Raw genomic sequence first — 14,162 nt, forward strand, 5'->3', positions numbered from 1 at the left:
CTTTTTTTACAAAGAAGATTAAACTGTTTCATTGATTTATTAAAAAACATATTACATCTGTTGTTATAGTTTTCAGTTTCCCATTTTATCAACAATTTAACAAGTTCAATTTGATTAATTACACCAGTAGAAAAGTTGTAAATCGCATTATAAACATTTTCCTCTAATGACTAGATCCCTGAAACCTGCTGTTTGGCAATAAAAATCCTATTAAAAGCTGAATTTTAGACATACAGTTTATAGTGTATTTCAAAATGTGTAACAATTAAATATTTTTAAAAATGCAGAATAAACTGTTTATCTACACTCATTATAAAAAAAAAACTATTATTTAATTACATTATCACAGTATTCTTACACCCATACTGGAAATAAAATTAAATTTATTAAGATGCTACCTTCTTATTTGTCATGAGCAATGTAAAAACAAACTGTGCAATCTTTTCATAGGTCATAAACATTAAAGCTGAAGAAAGAATTGTTTGTAACAGCTTAGCTTCTAATCCCTGATACAGAGCAGATGGCCCATTCTTTTTTACCATATCCAACAAGAGCGCTGCTGTATTCATTTTAGCATCCCTGTTGTATCTCTGCCTTGTTTGTGCTACTTGAAGTGGATAAGTTACTATAGTGGATATTGCTTTTGAGACTGCTCCCATAATAAAAAATGAAAGTGCAGTTTTTGACAAAGTTCGACGTTTCAATGCCTCATATACAGTAAAATTAATTGCAGGATTTGACACAAGTAATAGTGATGGGCCAAGACTCGACCATAAAGCTTTAATTCCTTCTGTGCTGCCAATGTGAAAAAGTCCATCCAACAATCCAGAAAAATAAAGCTCCTTGTTTATTTTTAGTCTGCTGTTGACAACCCATAGTGGATTGGTTGTTATTACATTGATTACACCTGCTACTATACTCAGCACGAGGTCAGTCTGAGTAGGGTTCACACAGTTATTTAATTTTAGCGATTTGAGGCCATGAAACGCATAAAAATATATAAAATTGGACACACCCAAAGTAGTTAAGGCTGGTTTAATTCCTCGATACAGACCTTCACTGCAAAAATATCATAAATTAATAAATCCAATTTAATCAATTAAAACCATTCTCACATTCCCTCCTTTTTTAAAATATAAATTAATGCTTCAACTGGTGTTTTTCCTGTTACTGCACTATCTTCTACTGCAAAAATGTGTATAATTATATTAATTTTAATAAAAAATATAATTAAAAACCTACACTGCATTCTAAACTTGATGTTATCTAATGGATACATAACTGACATTGCCACAATACTTCCCTGTATAAAAAAAGTTAATACAACACATAATACAATTTTTTTGTATTTACCGCAGCCCCAGCGGTTGCATGAACCAACGTTTCATAATTAAAGATACTCTTTTTCGCCATTTTTTCTCAAATATTTTACGACTTCTAAATTACGAAGTCCGTCTTCAGAAGTTATCAGTTATCACTTAAAACTACACACAATGACAACCAACTTTTTAACTTTAAGTGGGTATGCGGTAAAAAAAAGTTAACATGAAAATTAAAAGTAAGGTTATGTTACTCCACAACGAAAGTGGTCATCGGATGATCGTTGGGCAGTGGGGGCCACTCGAGGCATAAATGCACGGAGTACTAATAAACGTAGACGTCGATAAACATCCGTTCATCGTTTATAAGCAATGAACTTTCAACCTCACGCAATGCGCGTTCCCGTTATTAATTAGTTAAATAAATAGATAACAAAATTGCCAAGGTTGTTCGCAAATTATCAGTAAATATTGAACGGGAATTTAATGTTCATAAATAGAGCATAAAATTACAACTGAATTTATTGAAAATATCGCAAACATAACAACGAAAATAATCTAATACAACTTCATTATCAATTTATAATTGAAGGATACAACTATGAAGTACAATTTGGCAACTTGAATACTCAATTCTGCTTTATTTTATTGGAGGTTAAAGAACAAGCAGTGGAATATAGAAGTGGAAATTTTTGTACAAGCACATACACAGTTCCTAAGTATAGAATTATTGCCAGAGTTAGAACAAGGTCAAATATTGCTGGTTTAACACTGCAAAACGTGCAAACATGAGTAAAAAATAACTGTAAAATTCAAATACTTTACCTATATACATTAACAATTCCCTTTGTGACATCGTAAAAAAGAAAATCAGGATCTCTTTTATCAGGAATTGCATAAGACACTTTGACATCTCTAAGATATTTGTTAAAATTTTCCTTTAAAAAGGTGACTAGAGTATTATCCTTATTACTTAAAAGTTGTGGAGAACGTGGGTGAGATGTTAAGTAGTTTAACCAGGCCTCCACATAATTCTTGTCCACATTCTAAAAAATCGACAATTACAAATAGTTTGTTATCATTACTTGCAAGCACACCAAAGAATCACCAAAAATTTCACCCAGAGATGTATTATATATGTAATTAGCTAAAGCTTCTGCAATAACTTTTGTATTTTGCATTAACTTGTCAGTATTCAAGTTTTTTCTTGTATCTAAGATAGTTCCTCTCATTAATTCTCTGTGACTTTTCAAAGTAGAAAGTGTAAATGCAGGCAGTCTTCTAATGCTGTATCTTTCATGTTCCCATGCTAAGATATCCTCTGCCAAGTTAATTTTTTTGTGAACTCCATCTACTGTAGTACCAGGGAACTGATCTGCTGCTGTTTTCAGTTCCTTAAAAAACAAAGATGCAGGTGATCCATCCTTTGGAGGTTTAGAAACATGCATGTAAAGCGAATCTCCAGAAGATAAGGTGTCTAAACACATAACAAAGGATGCATCCTACAAATTGGAATCAATTAATTATACAATCTCTAAATTAGTTAACAGTTTACTTGAATAATTGAGCCATCTAAGGCATCCAGTTGATCTTCAAGCCATTTTTTACTTCCCTGATAATTGACTTTACCTCCACCCGTAAGAAGAAAAACTAAATTATATTTTCCTCGAGTTTTAGGATCAGAATATAAATTAGAAAATAATCGAACTAATTCCAAAAGTATTACAACACCGGATCCATTTGAATCAGCACCAAATGATAAATTCTGTTGGAATAGCAATATGTCAAATATAAAGATTTTAAAGATTAAACTCACTCACAGGGGCCACACCAAAGCTATCATAATGTGCAATAATAGCAATTGTAGGAATTTTGCCTTCTTGACTGTATCCTGAGAGATATCCTTGAATGGTGGCAACTTTAACATCCTGCTTAATACTGGTGGTACCTGGTGAAACCACAAATTGATATCCATTTGCAGCTACCGAACTAAACATTGCTTCTGCTGCTGACTTGCTCATGTCATTAGGCACTACATTCTGTGATACTTCATCTAAAATATTCTCCAGTTCAGATGTCCAAGTTGCAAAGTACACAGGAATTGAAATTTCTTGAGCTAACATGGCATGTTCAAGCAACAAAAGATGTTGTTTTTCTTCAAAATTGAGTCTTGACAGATCATTCGGTAATACAACTAATAAAGCTCCTGCCTTTGTTCTGATGTTACGAAAATGATCTATTGTCAAATCTTGTAGTTTAGAAATTATACAATGGCGAGATGTACTCCAACTTGTTAAGGATCTCGCCTCTAGGTTAACTGCGGCACTTCTTGAACCTAAAATATGAGAACATAACCTCAATTCACGATTAACTTATATTAATATTTATAATGATCGATCCAATACATTAATAATTCTAATACCGTGAGCTATTCCGTGTAAATCAAAATGCTGCATTCTATACACAGGAAATTCATGTGATGCTGAAACTGGGTTTGCTGGCGATATTATAATAAAAATTGGTAAAACTATTAAAACGTAATATGGTAAGTATCCTTTAAACAATTCCTCGGCCTCTTCTAACCACATTTTTGTTTGTTTTATTTACAAAATACACAAAATGTTTAAATATGATAAAGCATGACACTTTTACAACGAATTGATGAGGATGAAATGAATCAAAATGAATAATTAATACTAGCGCTACTTATGCAACCCGCGCGACCAACGTGTTTTACTGTTTGCCTGTTCCCGTCAGCCGCGTCGTCTAAAAAATTTGTTTTTTGTTGTCAAAATTTGAATTTTCTCCTGTGTGAACGGATTTTGATAAATGTCACAACTTGTCAAAACGAAACGACAAGCTAATTTTAAAGATTTTAAGATATTTGGAGCCTTTAATTTTGACTTTATACGTATTTACTATTTAGCTGACACCCTCGCTAATAGTCTATCATTAAATTTAATCTTTGAGATTTTATTTCTGGATAACGTAGGTCCAACTAACCATTTGTAGTGTGTAGTGTATTCTTTTGGCAAATTAAAATTTCAACAATTTAAAAGAAAAATACAAAAAAGCATTTTTTTTTATTATTGGCTTCTCTTTGTTGCGCTGTGTAAGTTGTGTTGCGTTTGACAAGCTCGCTTATGCGCAATCGCAATGTTGACGTGGTTTGTTGACATTGACGCGAGCGAGAATGCATTTAGCGCATAGCTGAAGCACGGTCCCCCCTAACTGTTTAAGCGCCGATTTTAAATATTGAAAATTAAAACGCCGACTACACCTGACGTGACCTGACCTGACCTGACCTGACCTGAAAAATGATGTAACAGCGTCCTTATATCGAAAAGAACTATTATTTTGCACGTTTGAACCTGATATCTGAGGCCGTCGCAATTTCTGATCACGCGCCGACGTAGATGTGCCAGTGCTTTGGCTGTGCGCTAAATGCATTCTCGCACAGTTGACACCAAAGTTGACATTTGACGGCTTGACGCAGATTGCTGTCGCAGACACATTTGACGTGTGTTGAAATATTGTGTTGTTGGTTATTATTTTTCACATAATTTCTGATAGTAAATTCAAATACAATTCCATTTTTCCTAGTTGTAGATTTTCCCATTATAAAATACTTGTTTTGAATAATTACAAATATGAATTTTTTACAAGCAATTCCTACACACATGGTAAATGTTTGAAGTGTTTTACCATTATGTAAAACTTACTTGTACCATGCTTTAGGATTTTGAGGGTCAAGCCACCGCCGAAAAATTGTCTCGCATTATTATAACCCTTTTCGGAGCTGTAGGTTTGGTCTGGGGTTATATTATTCAACAGTTTTCACAAACAGTTTATATTTTGGGAGCTGGATTTGTTTTAGCTGCTCTAGTAAAACTGCAAATATTTTTGGTAAATTTTATTAATCATACATGCACCTTGTAGATTACCATTCCACCTTGGCCAATGTACCGCAGAAAACCATTAAATTGGCAACCTGCAAGAGATGGAAATGATGGAAATCTGAATAAGGATGGACTGAAAAAAGGAAAGAAAAAATAAATATGTATATATGTTGGTTTTTGATATCAAGTCATAAATTATTTGAAACTGGTATTTTAAAAACAAGATGTTTTGATCAGGTTGGATTAAAAATAATACATTATAGTTAAGATTTAATTTGAAATCATCTGTCTGCATATCCTTTCACTCTTAAGTCTTAATGAAGTATAAAGCGTTTTTGCGTTTCTTGACCAGTAATTAGTGTGGTTGAGTGGCTAGCCCAGTTTCAAATCTTAATGCTCCATAAACGTCATTTGTATAAAGTGTTTCTTATATGTATTCAGTTTTTGTGAAAGTTTTTATAATTGCGTTCATGCCAACAATTTGATACAGGTTTTTTGTTCTATTATGCAAGTAGGTAGACCATAATTATTTTAAAAGTTGTTATTAAATGCACCATAAATTCAATCAAATAAAAACATCAGAAATGATTATATTTAATAAGGTGTTAGTTCCACCCAAGAACTTTTTAAAAATGGCGATTGATTCTGTGGCAACAGTTTATTTTATTAGAAAGTATTTTGACTGTTTCTCAAAATTTTTCTATATGTAGTTATAACCACTAACTCTGCAATCGCTGGCTAAAGTACCCAGGAAAAGATTGCGAATTGTGCGTCAAACACAAAAATTGAACCAAATCAACTCTTGTGTGCTTTGCTTTAACTGGTGGTAATGAAGTTTCCGGTTGCGGTCGATACTGAAATATCCACGGGGGCATCGAGAACTAAATACATGTCGAACTTTGCCCAAAGGATTTAAACTTTCTTAGTTGATTTGTGATATACTCCTGATATTTTTTAGCTACCTTAAATGAACACTATAAAAATCGGAAGTGTCTTGTCATATTCTTTATTTGAATTTGCCACTACACAGTGTTGCCATCGAACAAAATGCAAATCCTAATTTATTTATAAAAACGTAATGGAATGATTAAAATCAGTGAAACAACGACAGGAACATCAGAATTAAAGAATATGTTTGTTAATGAGAGTTTTAATACTAAACATTGAGTTTTATTTTGAAATTCCACTATTATTGACCAATGCGGAGGCGGCTTTGTTTGCTGCGCAAAAAGCTGAAGCGCATCAGGGGATGACGTTCGGCAGACAGCTGTCATCTTTTTACGAAGTTGATATTCTCGTTGGTAATCAGTGAAACAATTCCTTAGGATATAGTTTTTCAGTGGCAAAAATGTCTTACGCATATTTGTTTAAGTATATTATAATAGGTGACACAGGTATGTACCACTTGAAGTATTAATGAAGACAAGTTGTGACTTCTGCCGTAAATTTTCTTATATTTTGCATGTTGTAACAATATATTATTCATCTTGGAGAGGTGTCAAGGTCTAATCTGTTGATGTTTTTAAAATTTAACGTTCACCTTTTGAAAAATATAGATATTGTCTTGTGATTTCTTTCACCAGAAGAAAGCACAAGTATTGAACTGATTGGTAACACCAATCAATTTTTAAGGGCCTATTGATAATTCTTATCAACCACAGAGTAAACAATCATGTTTTTAGGTGTTGGAAAATCATGCTTGTTACTACAGTTCACAGACAAAAGGTTCCAACCAGTTCATGATTTAACAATTGGTGTTGAATTTGGAGCTCGAATGATCACTATTGATGGAAAACAAATTAAGTTACAAATATGGGATACAGCAGGTCAAGAAGCCTTTAGATCTATTACTCGATCTTATTATCGAGGAGCTGCTGGAGCTCTTTTAGTTTATGACATTACAAGAAGGGAAACTTTCAATCATCTGACTACCTGGCTTGATGATGCACGCCAACATTCCAATTCGAATATGGTGATCATGTTGATCGGAAACAAAAGGTATTATCTTTTAACAGTTACAGGTTTTATAAGTTTTTAAGTCAAGTTATGTTTTTTCTACATAAGTATATTTTTAAATCACCAGTGAAGATTGTTCTTCTTTTAGTGATCTTGAAAGCAGACGAGAAGTTAAGAAAGAAGAAGGTGAAGCTTTTGCTAGAGAACATGGACTAGTCTTTATGGAAACTTCAGCAAAAACTGCAGCCAATGTTGAAGAGGCATTCATAAATACTGCAAAAGAGATTTATGAAAAAATACAGGAGGGTGTTTTTGACATTAATAATGAGGTGAATTAATTTTTTTCTCTATGTTTCTGCTCTGTTGACTATATTTTAAATGATGCCTTTTAAATTGACATTTTCTAAATGTTAACAACTTGATTGTGTAGACCTTTGAAAATAATCAATACTTGGTTAAAGTTTGAATACTCCTTGTCAGTTCAGTAGAAATTTAAGTAATTTAATGATTTACTGTTTTAGGCAAATGGTATCAAGATTGGTCCTCAACACTCTCCCACAAATCCATCACTGCCAGGAGCAGGTGGTGCAGGTGGCTCTCAGGGTTCTAGTTGCTGTTAAAATTATTTATCTGTCTTATGGGTTTGATTATGTGTAAGATAGAAAACCCTGTTTAAAGAATTACTGAAAGTGACTGCACAGGTTTATTACATAAATTAATGATCTGATATCTTCCAACTTAGCAAATTTGCACTTTACATTATTGTTCACCAGTGTTAGATGGAGAAACATTCAAAATATTTTGATACATATGGTGATATTGGTACCCACTAATTTATGTAATGAAAATATTATTGTGATTATTTTAAGAGTGTCGCATAGTTAGTCTGATAATACAGATCACATATTTATTGTTTTTATTTCATATTTTGTAGAGTACCAAATAAGAAACTTCTCCAAACACGCTCTAACTTAATTTCCAAAACAGTTATTGTTTTTGTTGTTGTTTTTTTTTTTATGGTGATACTAGTGTGTTATGGTGTGTTTCTTTGCATATTTTATTATTCCTAATCGATAAAAAAGTGTAGTGTACCTCTCATGAAAGTAAATAAATTTGTATTGTAAAACGTAATTTTTTATGTAAGCTTCAAATAATATAATCAAATATAAGTTGTATTGCCATTTATCTTTTCTCTTATCTTATTGTTAGTGACCGATCGCGGAAGTAACAAAACACAATGTAACGAAGTGTTGGACGTTGGAATGTTATAGAATTCGAAAAAATCCGCGTCCACGAACCCGTTTGGTTGGTAGCTCAGCGGAAAAGTGCAATGTTGTCCAATCAAATAGCGTATCGGCGCTCATGAGTGAAGCTGTTTCCGTTCAAGATGGCGGAAAAAACGATGTGCATATCACAGCAACAAACAAAACCTATAAAAATTTTAAAGTGGAAAGTAAGCGAGGGAAGCACTGTTTCAATCGGTAGAGTAATCCTTCTGTATGACTTTGATGGGGCTTCTAAGGAGGAACAACGTAAATTAAAGGTAACACAGGCCGGTACAATTCATAAGATTGTGGCGCAGGAAGGCGCCATTGTCAATCCAGGGTAAGCAACAATTTTAAAATCTCGCGCCAAATTGAATGATTAAGTTTTTAGAGAATCCTTGTGTGAACTCAAAGAATGTACACATCCGACGGTTATGAACGATATGTGTGCTGAATGCGGCACAGATCTTCGGAAAAATGACGTTACTATTACCGCCTCAGTTCCCATGGTTCATGCCATTCCTGATTTGAAAGTCAGTGAAGAGGTACATTTTTATTGAGTTAATGGTGCAACTTGCTCTAAAAGTGTTTTTTCAGTTGGCACAAAAGCTGGGTAAAGCAGATGCTGAACGATTGATTAAAGATCGAAAACTTGTTTTACTGGTTGATTTAGATCAGACCTTAATTCACACAACTAATGATAACATACAGCCAAACATTAAAGATGTGTACCATTTTCAATTGTATGGCCCCAATTCTCCCTGGTATTATACAAGACTGAGGCCTAGAACACATGAGTTTTTAAATAATATTTATCCATTGTTTGAATTGCATATTTGCACTTTTGGAGCAAGGAATTATGCACACATGATTGCAGCATTTTTAGATGGTGACCAGAAGTTTTTCTCAAATCGCATTCTGTCCAGGGATGAATGTTTTGATCCAACTAGTAAAAAGGCCAATTTAAAGTAAGCATCCAAATCTCATACATTTATAAATTTACACAATTAAGTAAATAACAAATATTAATTATTATAAAAAAAAATAAATTTGTATTTACATCTCCAGAAACAGAGATTAACTAAAAAATATTAGAATTCATGAATTATTAGCCACACTATTAATTTTATTCTAAAATACTGCCAAACTGCAAATACAGTAGATTTTTTTTTGACCTGAGTAACTAAATTTGGTAACTTTGGTGACTTTTTTGTTGTGATTCCCTGGTTTAAATAAGTTTTATCCTTCGATCATATACCGGGTGTTTGAAAATTGCTAGTACAAAAAAAAAACTGTGGCATCTATAAGCCCTAAGAAATCCAAAAAACCAATTTTTAATTTTTTTAAACAAAAGGGATAGAGTAACCCTATCCCAGCATATTTTACGCCTCAGGCGGGGCAGCATTTTTTAAACCTTGGTAACCAAGCGTGATAATGAAGGACTATACAACATGAAAAATAAATATTTTTTTGCAAGATTTTGGCAACTAACAATGGTACTAACAATTTTAACCCAATTTTTAGTAATTTTTATCTCGAAAACTAGAGGACTTTTATTAAAAAAAAAAATTTGCCGATGACTTTAGTTCACCATCACCAATTACCAGTATTTTTTTGTACTAGCAATTTTCAAACATCCTGTATATGATCGAAGGTTTTATCTGTACTTTGAGTTAACCATTGCATAGTAAAGTTATATTAACGCTGCAAAAGCTTTTGGACACATAGATTTTGTCTATTTTTTTTCACTGTTTTGTTTTTGTATTTTTTGTATTTTTCAAAATAACGCCGTGAAATTGGCTGACGTTTTCAAGATTTGATTTTGCTGTAATAAAAAAGGTACTAAAAAGAAAAAGATTTGAATTTTACACTGATCTAAACAAGAATAATAAAACTTCTTTCCTTTACTCAGGTAAAAAAAAAAACCAACTATGCAATAATGACAATTAAAATAGTTTTAACTTTTATGTTCATTACTAGATATTTGTAATGTTTAATGCTTTATTGAGATGAATTGTCAATCATGACACAACAAAGTGCAAAGGCCTTTTACATTATAGGTGTTTAATATATGGAGTACTTTTTTTTTGAAAGAAAGGGGAACAACCCAGATCAGGTCTTGGAGCTGAAGTCCTCTTTATTTGAGTTTTAGTATTATAAAAAAAGGTGATGATACCAAAAGACTAGTGTTTATTTTGTTTGGAAGATTTGTTGATTTAACAAACGTTTGACAGTATAAATTTGATGTGCTAAGTTTGTTTGTTTCAACAGGGCGTTATTTCCGTGCGGCGACAACATGGTGTGTATCATCGACGATAGAGAAGACGTGTGGTCAAATGCTTCAAATTTGATACACGTCAAACCCTACCACTTCTTTCAACACACGGGTGATATTAATGCACCACCTGGCTTAGATAAGCATGAAAATGACAATAAAGCAGGTGTTGATTTAACAAGAGTTAAAGACTCCAAAATAAACGAACAGAACGTTAACAGTGATAAAACCAAGTCGACAACCGACGACCACAGTGAAACGCTTAATGAAAACAAAAACAATATTATTTTAACCGATGAAAAAAAAGAAAACAATGTTGAAGAAGATGCGTTAAGAGTAGCTAATATTAATGGCGATGCGGCCAACAGTAATGAAAACAAAGACGAAAAGGCTCCAGCAGAAAATTCCGAAAAATCATCTGAACTGTGTGAAAAGGCAACATCTGAACAGTGTGAAAAGACAACATCAGAACAGTGTAAAAAGGCAATATCTGAACAGTGTGAAAAGACAACATCTGAACAGTGTCAGAAGCCTTCAGAACAAGATCAATCCAAAACAAGTGCAGACATGAAAAATGAATTAGATGAGAAGGCAAACAGTCAAAGTGGAATAAAATGCCAAGAAAATAATTTAGTGGAAATTGAAGATTCTGATGACTACCTCTTGCATTTAGAAGATATTTTAAAACGAATTCACGAAGCTTTCTATGAAGATTATGATAAAATGGAGTCGGGGGAAGTACCCGATTTAAAGAAAGTGATTCCAATGGTTAGAGGACGTGTTTTAAAGGGCTGCAAGTTAGTGTTCAGTGGGCTGGTTCCAACTCACATCAAACTCGAACAGTCGAAAGCGTACCAAATAGCAAAAAGTTTAGGGGCAGAAGTGACTCAAGAACTCCAAGAAGATACAACACACTTAGTAGCCGTGCGGCCAGGAACCGCCAAAGTAAATGCCGGCAGGAGAAAGAAGAATTTAAAGATCGTAACACCTGATTGGTTGTGGTCGTGTGCGGAAAGGTGGGAACACGTCGACGAGAAGATATTCGCGCTCAACAGTAAAGGTTCAAAAAACCGACATCCGCCCCCACATTGCAGTAGTCCAGAGCACATAATAAATTATCCAGAACACAATACGCCGGCCATGAGAAAACGGACGCCGAGCGGTAGGTTTATGGACACGATTAATCCGCTCATGTCATTTTCAAGTGCGGACATAGCAGACATGGATAAAGAGGTAAAATTTGTGAGCGCGTTTTGAATTATTAAGTGACGTTTTCGCATTAGGTTGAAGACATTTTGGACGACGAAAGCGACAGTAGTGAAGATGAAACGTCGACGAAAGTAGCAGCAGTTGATTTAACGAAGAATGAAGAAAATAGTAGTACCAGTAGCAGTGAAGATTCGTTAACTGGCGAATATCCAAAAGGCTACAAGAGAAAGAGAGAGGAAAATAATCTTGTAAATGATGTTAACAATAGTACAGAAGATGATGAATCGCCCAGTATAAAATTTAGGAGAGGAGAATTGGTAGAGAGTGAATTAGATATAGAACAAGACTCGCAAGACAGTGATGGGAGTGTGGAAGCTCCAGATGAAGTTGATGATGGAGAATGGAATATGATGGGTGCTGCTCTTGAAAGAGAATTTTTGTCAAATAATTAATTATTTAAGAAAAAATGTAGAGTTAATTTTTTAAATCTTATATTTTTTAGAAAATGCAGTATTAAGATAGTAACAATTAAATATAATTGTGAAAATCTGTTACCTGAATAGTTCAACGTTGCGCTGAATTTTACTGCTATTTTTTTTAATTACCTAGACAATTGTAATTAATTTTAATTTAAATTTTAAGATTTTGAAATAAAGACTGTTGACAATTGATTTTGGCTATTTTATTAACACTCACAAGTAACAAGAACCAATATGTTTTTCTATCAGGGAAATCTGTTTTTTTGACATTTTTTTTCTGATTCTGAATTAAATGTTCATTAAGATGAATTTTTTCATAGAAAAATGTATCACCTGTATGCATGTCCTTTCAATTTTACTCTTCACTACTATTCCAACAACTTTAAACAGCGTAAGGATCATCTTCACCTGAATCATGGTACTTAATGTAAGTTTCCACATGTGTAAAATCTTTTTGATCCTCTTGCCAACCTCTAGGTGGTGCATCTTCATATTTGAATGCACCTTCTGATTCCCCATACACCTTATTTACTGCATCAATATAATCTCGATATTTGCCAGAAATAACTTTCTTTCCAGTTAAGGGGTCTGTAATGTCTCCAAGAGGATAAACGACCTTCTTAACAGTATGTGTGATTAGCCGTGTCATTTTCGCTGGAAGTTGCTCAATTAAAACTATATCACCTGTTTTGCAAATTTTTTGAGGATCATGAGCATAAACAAATTCTTCCTTGCCAAAATACTAAAATAAAGTTTACAAAAGATGAGGTTAAATAAAAATAGTTATACCTGCACACCATTAACAAATTTGTATCCAATTCCAGTCTCTTAACCTTAAATTTTGAAGCATTTAATTTAAGAGACGGAACGCAACGTCCCAACAACAAGGAGGTTTTTGCTACGGTTTGCAGAGACATTTAATTTGTTTTTTCAAGATACAATTTAAACAGGTATAGAAGAAACTTTTTAATTATATTGCAGCAAAATCGGAGTGCCGGTTACGTTACGTGTTTGCGTGTTACGTTTCAGTGTTTCACTTTTTTGGTGATTCGGTATCGGAACATTCGAAGCACAGAAATTCGAAGTTTCGAACATTCGGTTCGGAACGGAAGTAAAATTGGTAGTTGGTATTTCACTCACTAGAGGGAGTAAAAGTTATACATACCATGGCCTACTAAATTTGAAGTGCGCTTCACTTATTACGCCCGTACCGTAACAAACTATAGTCTGTTTCAATTCTGAATTTCCACCACTACTGCATTCTACGAGGTGATCAAGAAGGACTGTTTAAGTTGGTAATGCTGAATTTTATTTTTAAATGGTACAACTGGAGTAACTTCCGGTTGTTGACGGCTTCACATCAATGACGAGTCAAATTTGACATTTCAAATTAAATTAAACATGCTGGTGAATCGTTCGAGAGAACAGTTAATTTATGTTTAGAGCTAAACGGGGAGCACTTCGAGAATTTCCTTTAGTTAATTTTTAGATTATTATTCCGAATTCCGACTTTGATTTCTTTTTGCCGTTAATTTTTACTCTCATAATAACCTACCATTTTGTCGTTATTAATGCTACCGAGCGATCATTTAAAAAATAAATCGAGTTTGCTTTGGAACCTATGCTATAGCATCGGTTGCCATAGCCGACTCGATTTATTATTTATTTTTTAATTGATCGCACCGTATATACTGTCACCGTATAAACTGTCAATCAACAAGTGGTGTTTCAATAGAAATGGCAAAGCCTTTAATTGATTC

The 14,162-nt window shown here is 33.5% G+C and overlaps 6 protein-coding genes across 6 annotated transcripts; 3 read left to right on the forward strand and 3 right to left on the reverse strand.

Moving 5' to 3' along the window:
* Positions 1-18: 18 nt before the first annotated feature.
* PMP34 (Peroxisomal Membrane Protein 34) lies at positions 19-1,708 on the reverse strand. Its single transcript, XM_069039548.1, has 4 exons — positions 1,354-1,708; positions 1,243-1,303; positions 1,116-1,185; positions 19-1,059 (listed from the first exon to the last, which is right to left on the reverse strand). Exons 1-4 carry the CDS (start codon positions 1,411-1,413, stop codon positions 387-389), a joined length of 864 nt encoding a protein of 287 aa, XP_068895649.1. The 5' UTR covers positions 1,414-1,708; the 3' UTR covers positions 19-386.
* A 115-nt stretch (positions 1,709-1,823) lies between these two features.
* On the reverse strand, positions 1,824-4,028 carry LOC138124501 (BOS complex subunit NCLN). The gene is made up of 6 exons (XM_069039547.1): positions 3,742-4,028; positions 3,140-3,654; positions 2,875-3,084; positions 2,417-2,821; positions 2,145-2,365; positions 1,824-2,090 (listed from the first exon to the last, which is right to left on the reverse strand). The coding sequence occupies exons 1-6, from the start codon at positions 3,905-3,907 to the stop codon at positions 1,949-1,951; spliced, it is 1,659 nt and encodes a 552-aa protein (XP_068895648.1). The 5' UTR covers positions 3,908-4,028; the 3' UTR covers positions 1,824-1,948.
* A 762-nt stretch (positions 4,029-4,790) lies between these two features.
* Positions 4,791-5,492, forward strand: Spase12 (Signal peptidase complex subunit Spase12). The gene is made up of 3 exons (XM_069039552.1): positions 4,791-5,002; positions 5,058-5,204; positions 5,259-5,492. The coding sequence occupies exons 1-3, from the start codon at positions 4,970-4,972 to the stop codon at positions 5,373-5,375; spliced, it is 297 nt and encodes a 98-aa protein (XP_068895653.1). The 5' UTR covers positions 4,791-4,969; the 3' UTR covers positions 5,376-5,492.
* Positions 5,493-6,453: 961 nt separating this feature from the next.
* Rab2 (RAS oncogene family member Rab2) lies at positions 6,454-8,359 on the forward strand. Its single transcript, XM_069039549.1, has 4 exons — positions 6,454-6,612; positions 6,901-7,216; positions 7,323-7,503; positions 7,696-8,359. Exons 1-4 carry the CDS (start codon positions 6,567-6,569, stop codon positions 7,792-7,794), a joined length of 642 nt encoding a protein of 213 aa, XP_068895650.1. The 5' UTR covers positions 6,454-6,566; the 3' UTR covers positions 7,795-8,359.
* Positions 8,360-8,455: 96 nt separating this feature from the next.
* On the forward strand, positions 8,456-12,594 carry Fcp1 (RNA polymerase II subunit A C-terminal domain phosphatase Fcp1). Its single transcript, XM_069039546.1, has 5 exons — positions 8,456-8,779; positions 8,831-8,984; positions 9,037-9,407; positions 10,711-11,947; positions 11,998-12,594. The coding sequence occupies exons 1-5, from the start codon at positions 8,562-8,564 to the stop codon at positions 12,373-12,375; spliced, it is 2,358 nt and encodes a 785-aa protein (XP_068895647.1). The 5' UTR covers positions 8,456-8,561; the 3' UTR covers positions 12,376-12,594.
* On the reverse strand, positions 12,584-13,523 carry mRpS17 (mitochondrial ribosomal protein S17). The gene is made up of 2 exons (XM_069039551.1): positions 13,200-13,523; positions 12,584-13,144 (listed from the first exon to the last, which is right to left on the reverse strand). The coding sequence occupies exons 1-2, from the start codon at positions 13,317-13,319 to the stop codon at positions 12,785-12,787; spliced, it is 480 nt and encodes a 159-aa protein (XP_068895652.1). The 5' UTR covers positions 13,320-13,523; the 3' UTR covers positions 12,584-12,784.
* Between the last annotated feature and the right edge of the window lie 639 nt (positions 13,524-14,162).

The sequence above is a fragment of the Tenebrio molitor genome, chromosome 2 (assembly GCF_963966145.1).
Source record: "Tenebrio molitor chromosome 2, icTenMoli1.1, whole genome shotgun sequence".
Classification (NCBI taxonomy): domain Eukaryota; kingdom Metazoa; phylum Arthropoda; class Insecta; order Coleoptera; family Tenebrionidae; genus Tenebrio; species Tenebrio molitor.

Coding starts and splice junctions, on each gene's coding strand:
- PMP34 (XM_069039548.1), bottom strand. CDS start 1,413: ATGGCGAAAAAGAGTATCTTTAATTATGAAACGTTGGTTCATGCAACC. Junction 1,186..1,242: donor CATCAAGTTTAGAATGCAGT/GTAGGTTTTTAA, acceptor ACATTTTTGCAG/TAGAAGATAGTGCAGTAACA. Junction 1,060..1,115: donor ATTTTAAAAAAGGAGGGAAT/GTGAGAATGGTT, acceptor ATATTTTTGCAG/TGAAGGTCTGTATCGAGGAA.
- LOC138124501 (XM_069039547.1), bottom strand. CDS start 3,907: ATGTGGTTAGAAGAGGCCGAGGAATTGTTTAAAGGATACTTACCATAT. Junction 3,655..3,741: donor TTTACACGGAATAGCTCACG/GTATTAGAATTA, acceptor CTCATATTTTAG/GTTCAAGAAGTGCCGCAGTT. Junction 2,091..2,144: donor GGAATTGTTAATGTATATAG/GTAAAGTATTTG, acceptor CACGTTTTGCAG/TGTTAAACCAGCAATATTTG.
- Spase12 (XM_069039552.1), top strand. CDS start 4,970: ATGAATTTTTTACAAGCAATTCCTACACACATG. Junction 5,003..5,057: donor AAGCAATTCCTACACACATG/GTAAATGTTTGA, acceptor ACCATGCTTTAG/GATTTTGAGGGTCAAGCCAC. Junction 5,205..5,258: donor GATTTGTTTTAGCTGCTCTA/GTAAAACTGCAA, acceptor TGCACCTTGTAG/ATTACCATTCCACCTTGGCC.
- Rab2 (XM_069039549.1), top strand. CDS start 6,567: ATGTCTTACGCATATTTGTTTAAGTATATTATAATAGGTGACACAG. Junction 7,217..7,322: donor ATGTTGATCGGAAACAAAAG/GTATTATCTTTT, acceptor TTCTTCTTTTAG/TGATCTTGAAAGCAGACGAG. Junction 7,504..7,695: donor TTTTTGACATTAATAATGAG/GTGAATTAATTT, acceptor TTACTGTTTTAG/GCAAATGGTATCAAGATTGG.
- Fcp1 (XM_069039546.1), top strand. CDS start 8,562: ATGGCGGAAAAAACGATGTGCATATCACAGCAACAAACAAAACCTATA. Junction 8,985..9,036: donor ATTTGAAAGTCAGTGAAGAG/GTACATTTTTAT, acceptor GTGTTTTTTCAG/TTGGCACAAAAGCTGGGTAA. Junction 9,408..10,710: donor AGTAAAAAGGCCAATTTAAA/GTAAGCATCCAA, acceptor TTGTTTCAACAG/GGCGTTATTTCCGTGCGGCG.
- mRpS17 (XM_069039551.1), bottom strand. CDS start 13,319: ATGTCTCTGCAAACCGTAGCAAAAACCTCCTTGTTGTTGGGACGTTGC. Junction 13,145..13,199: donor TGGATACAAATTTGTTAATG/GTGTGCAGGTAT, acceptor ACTTTATTTTAG/TATTTTGGCAAGGAAGAATT.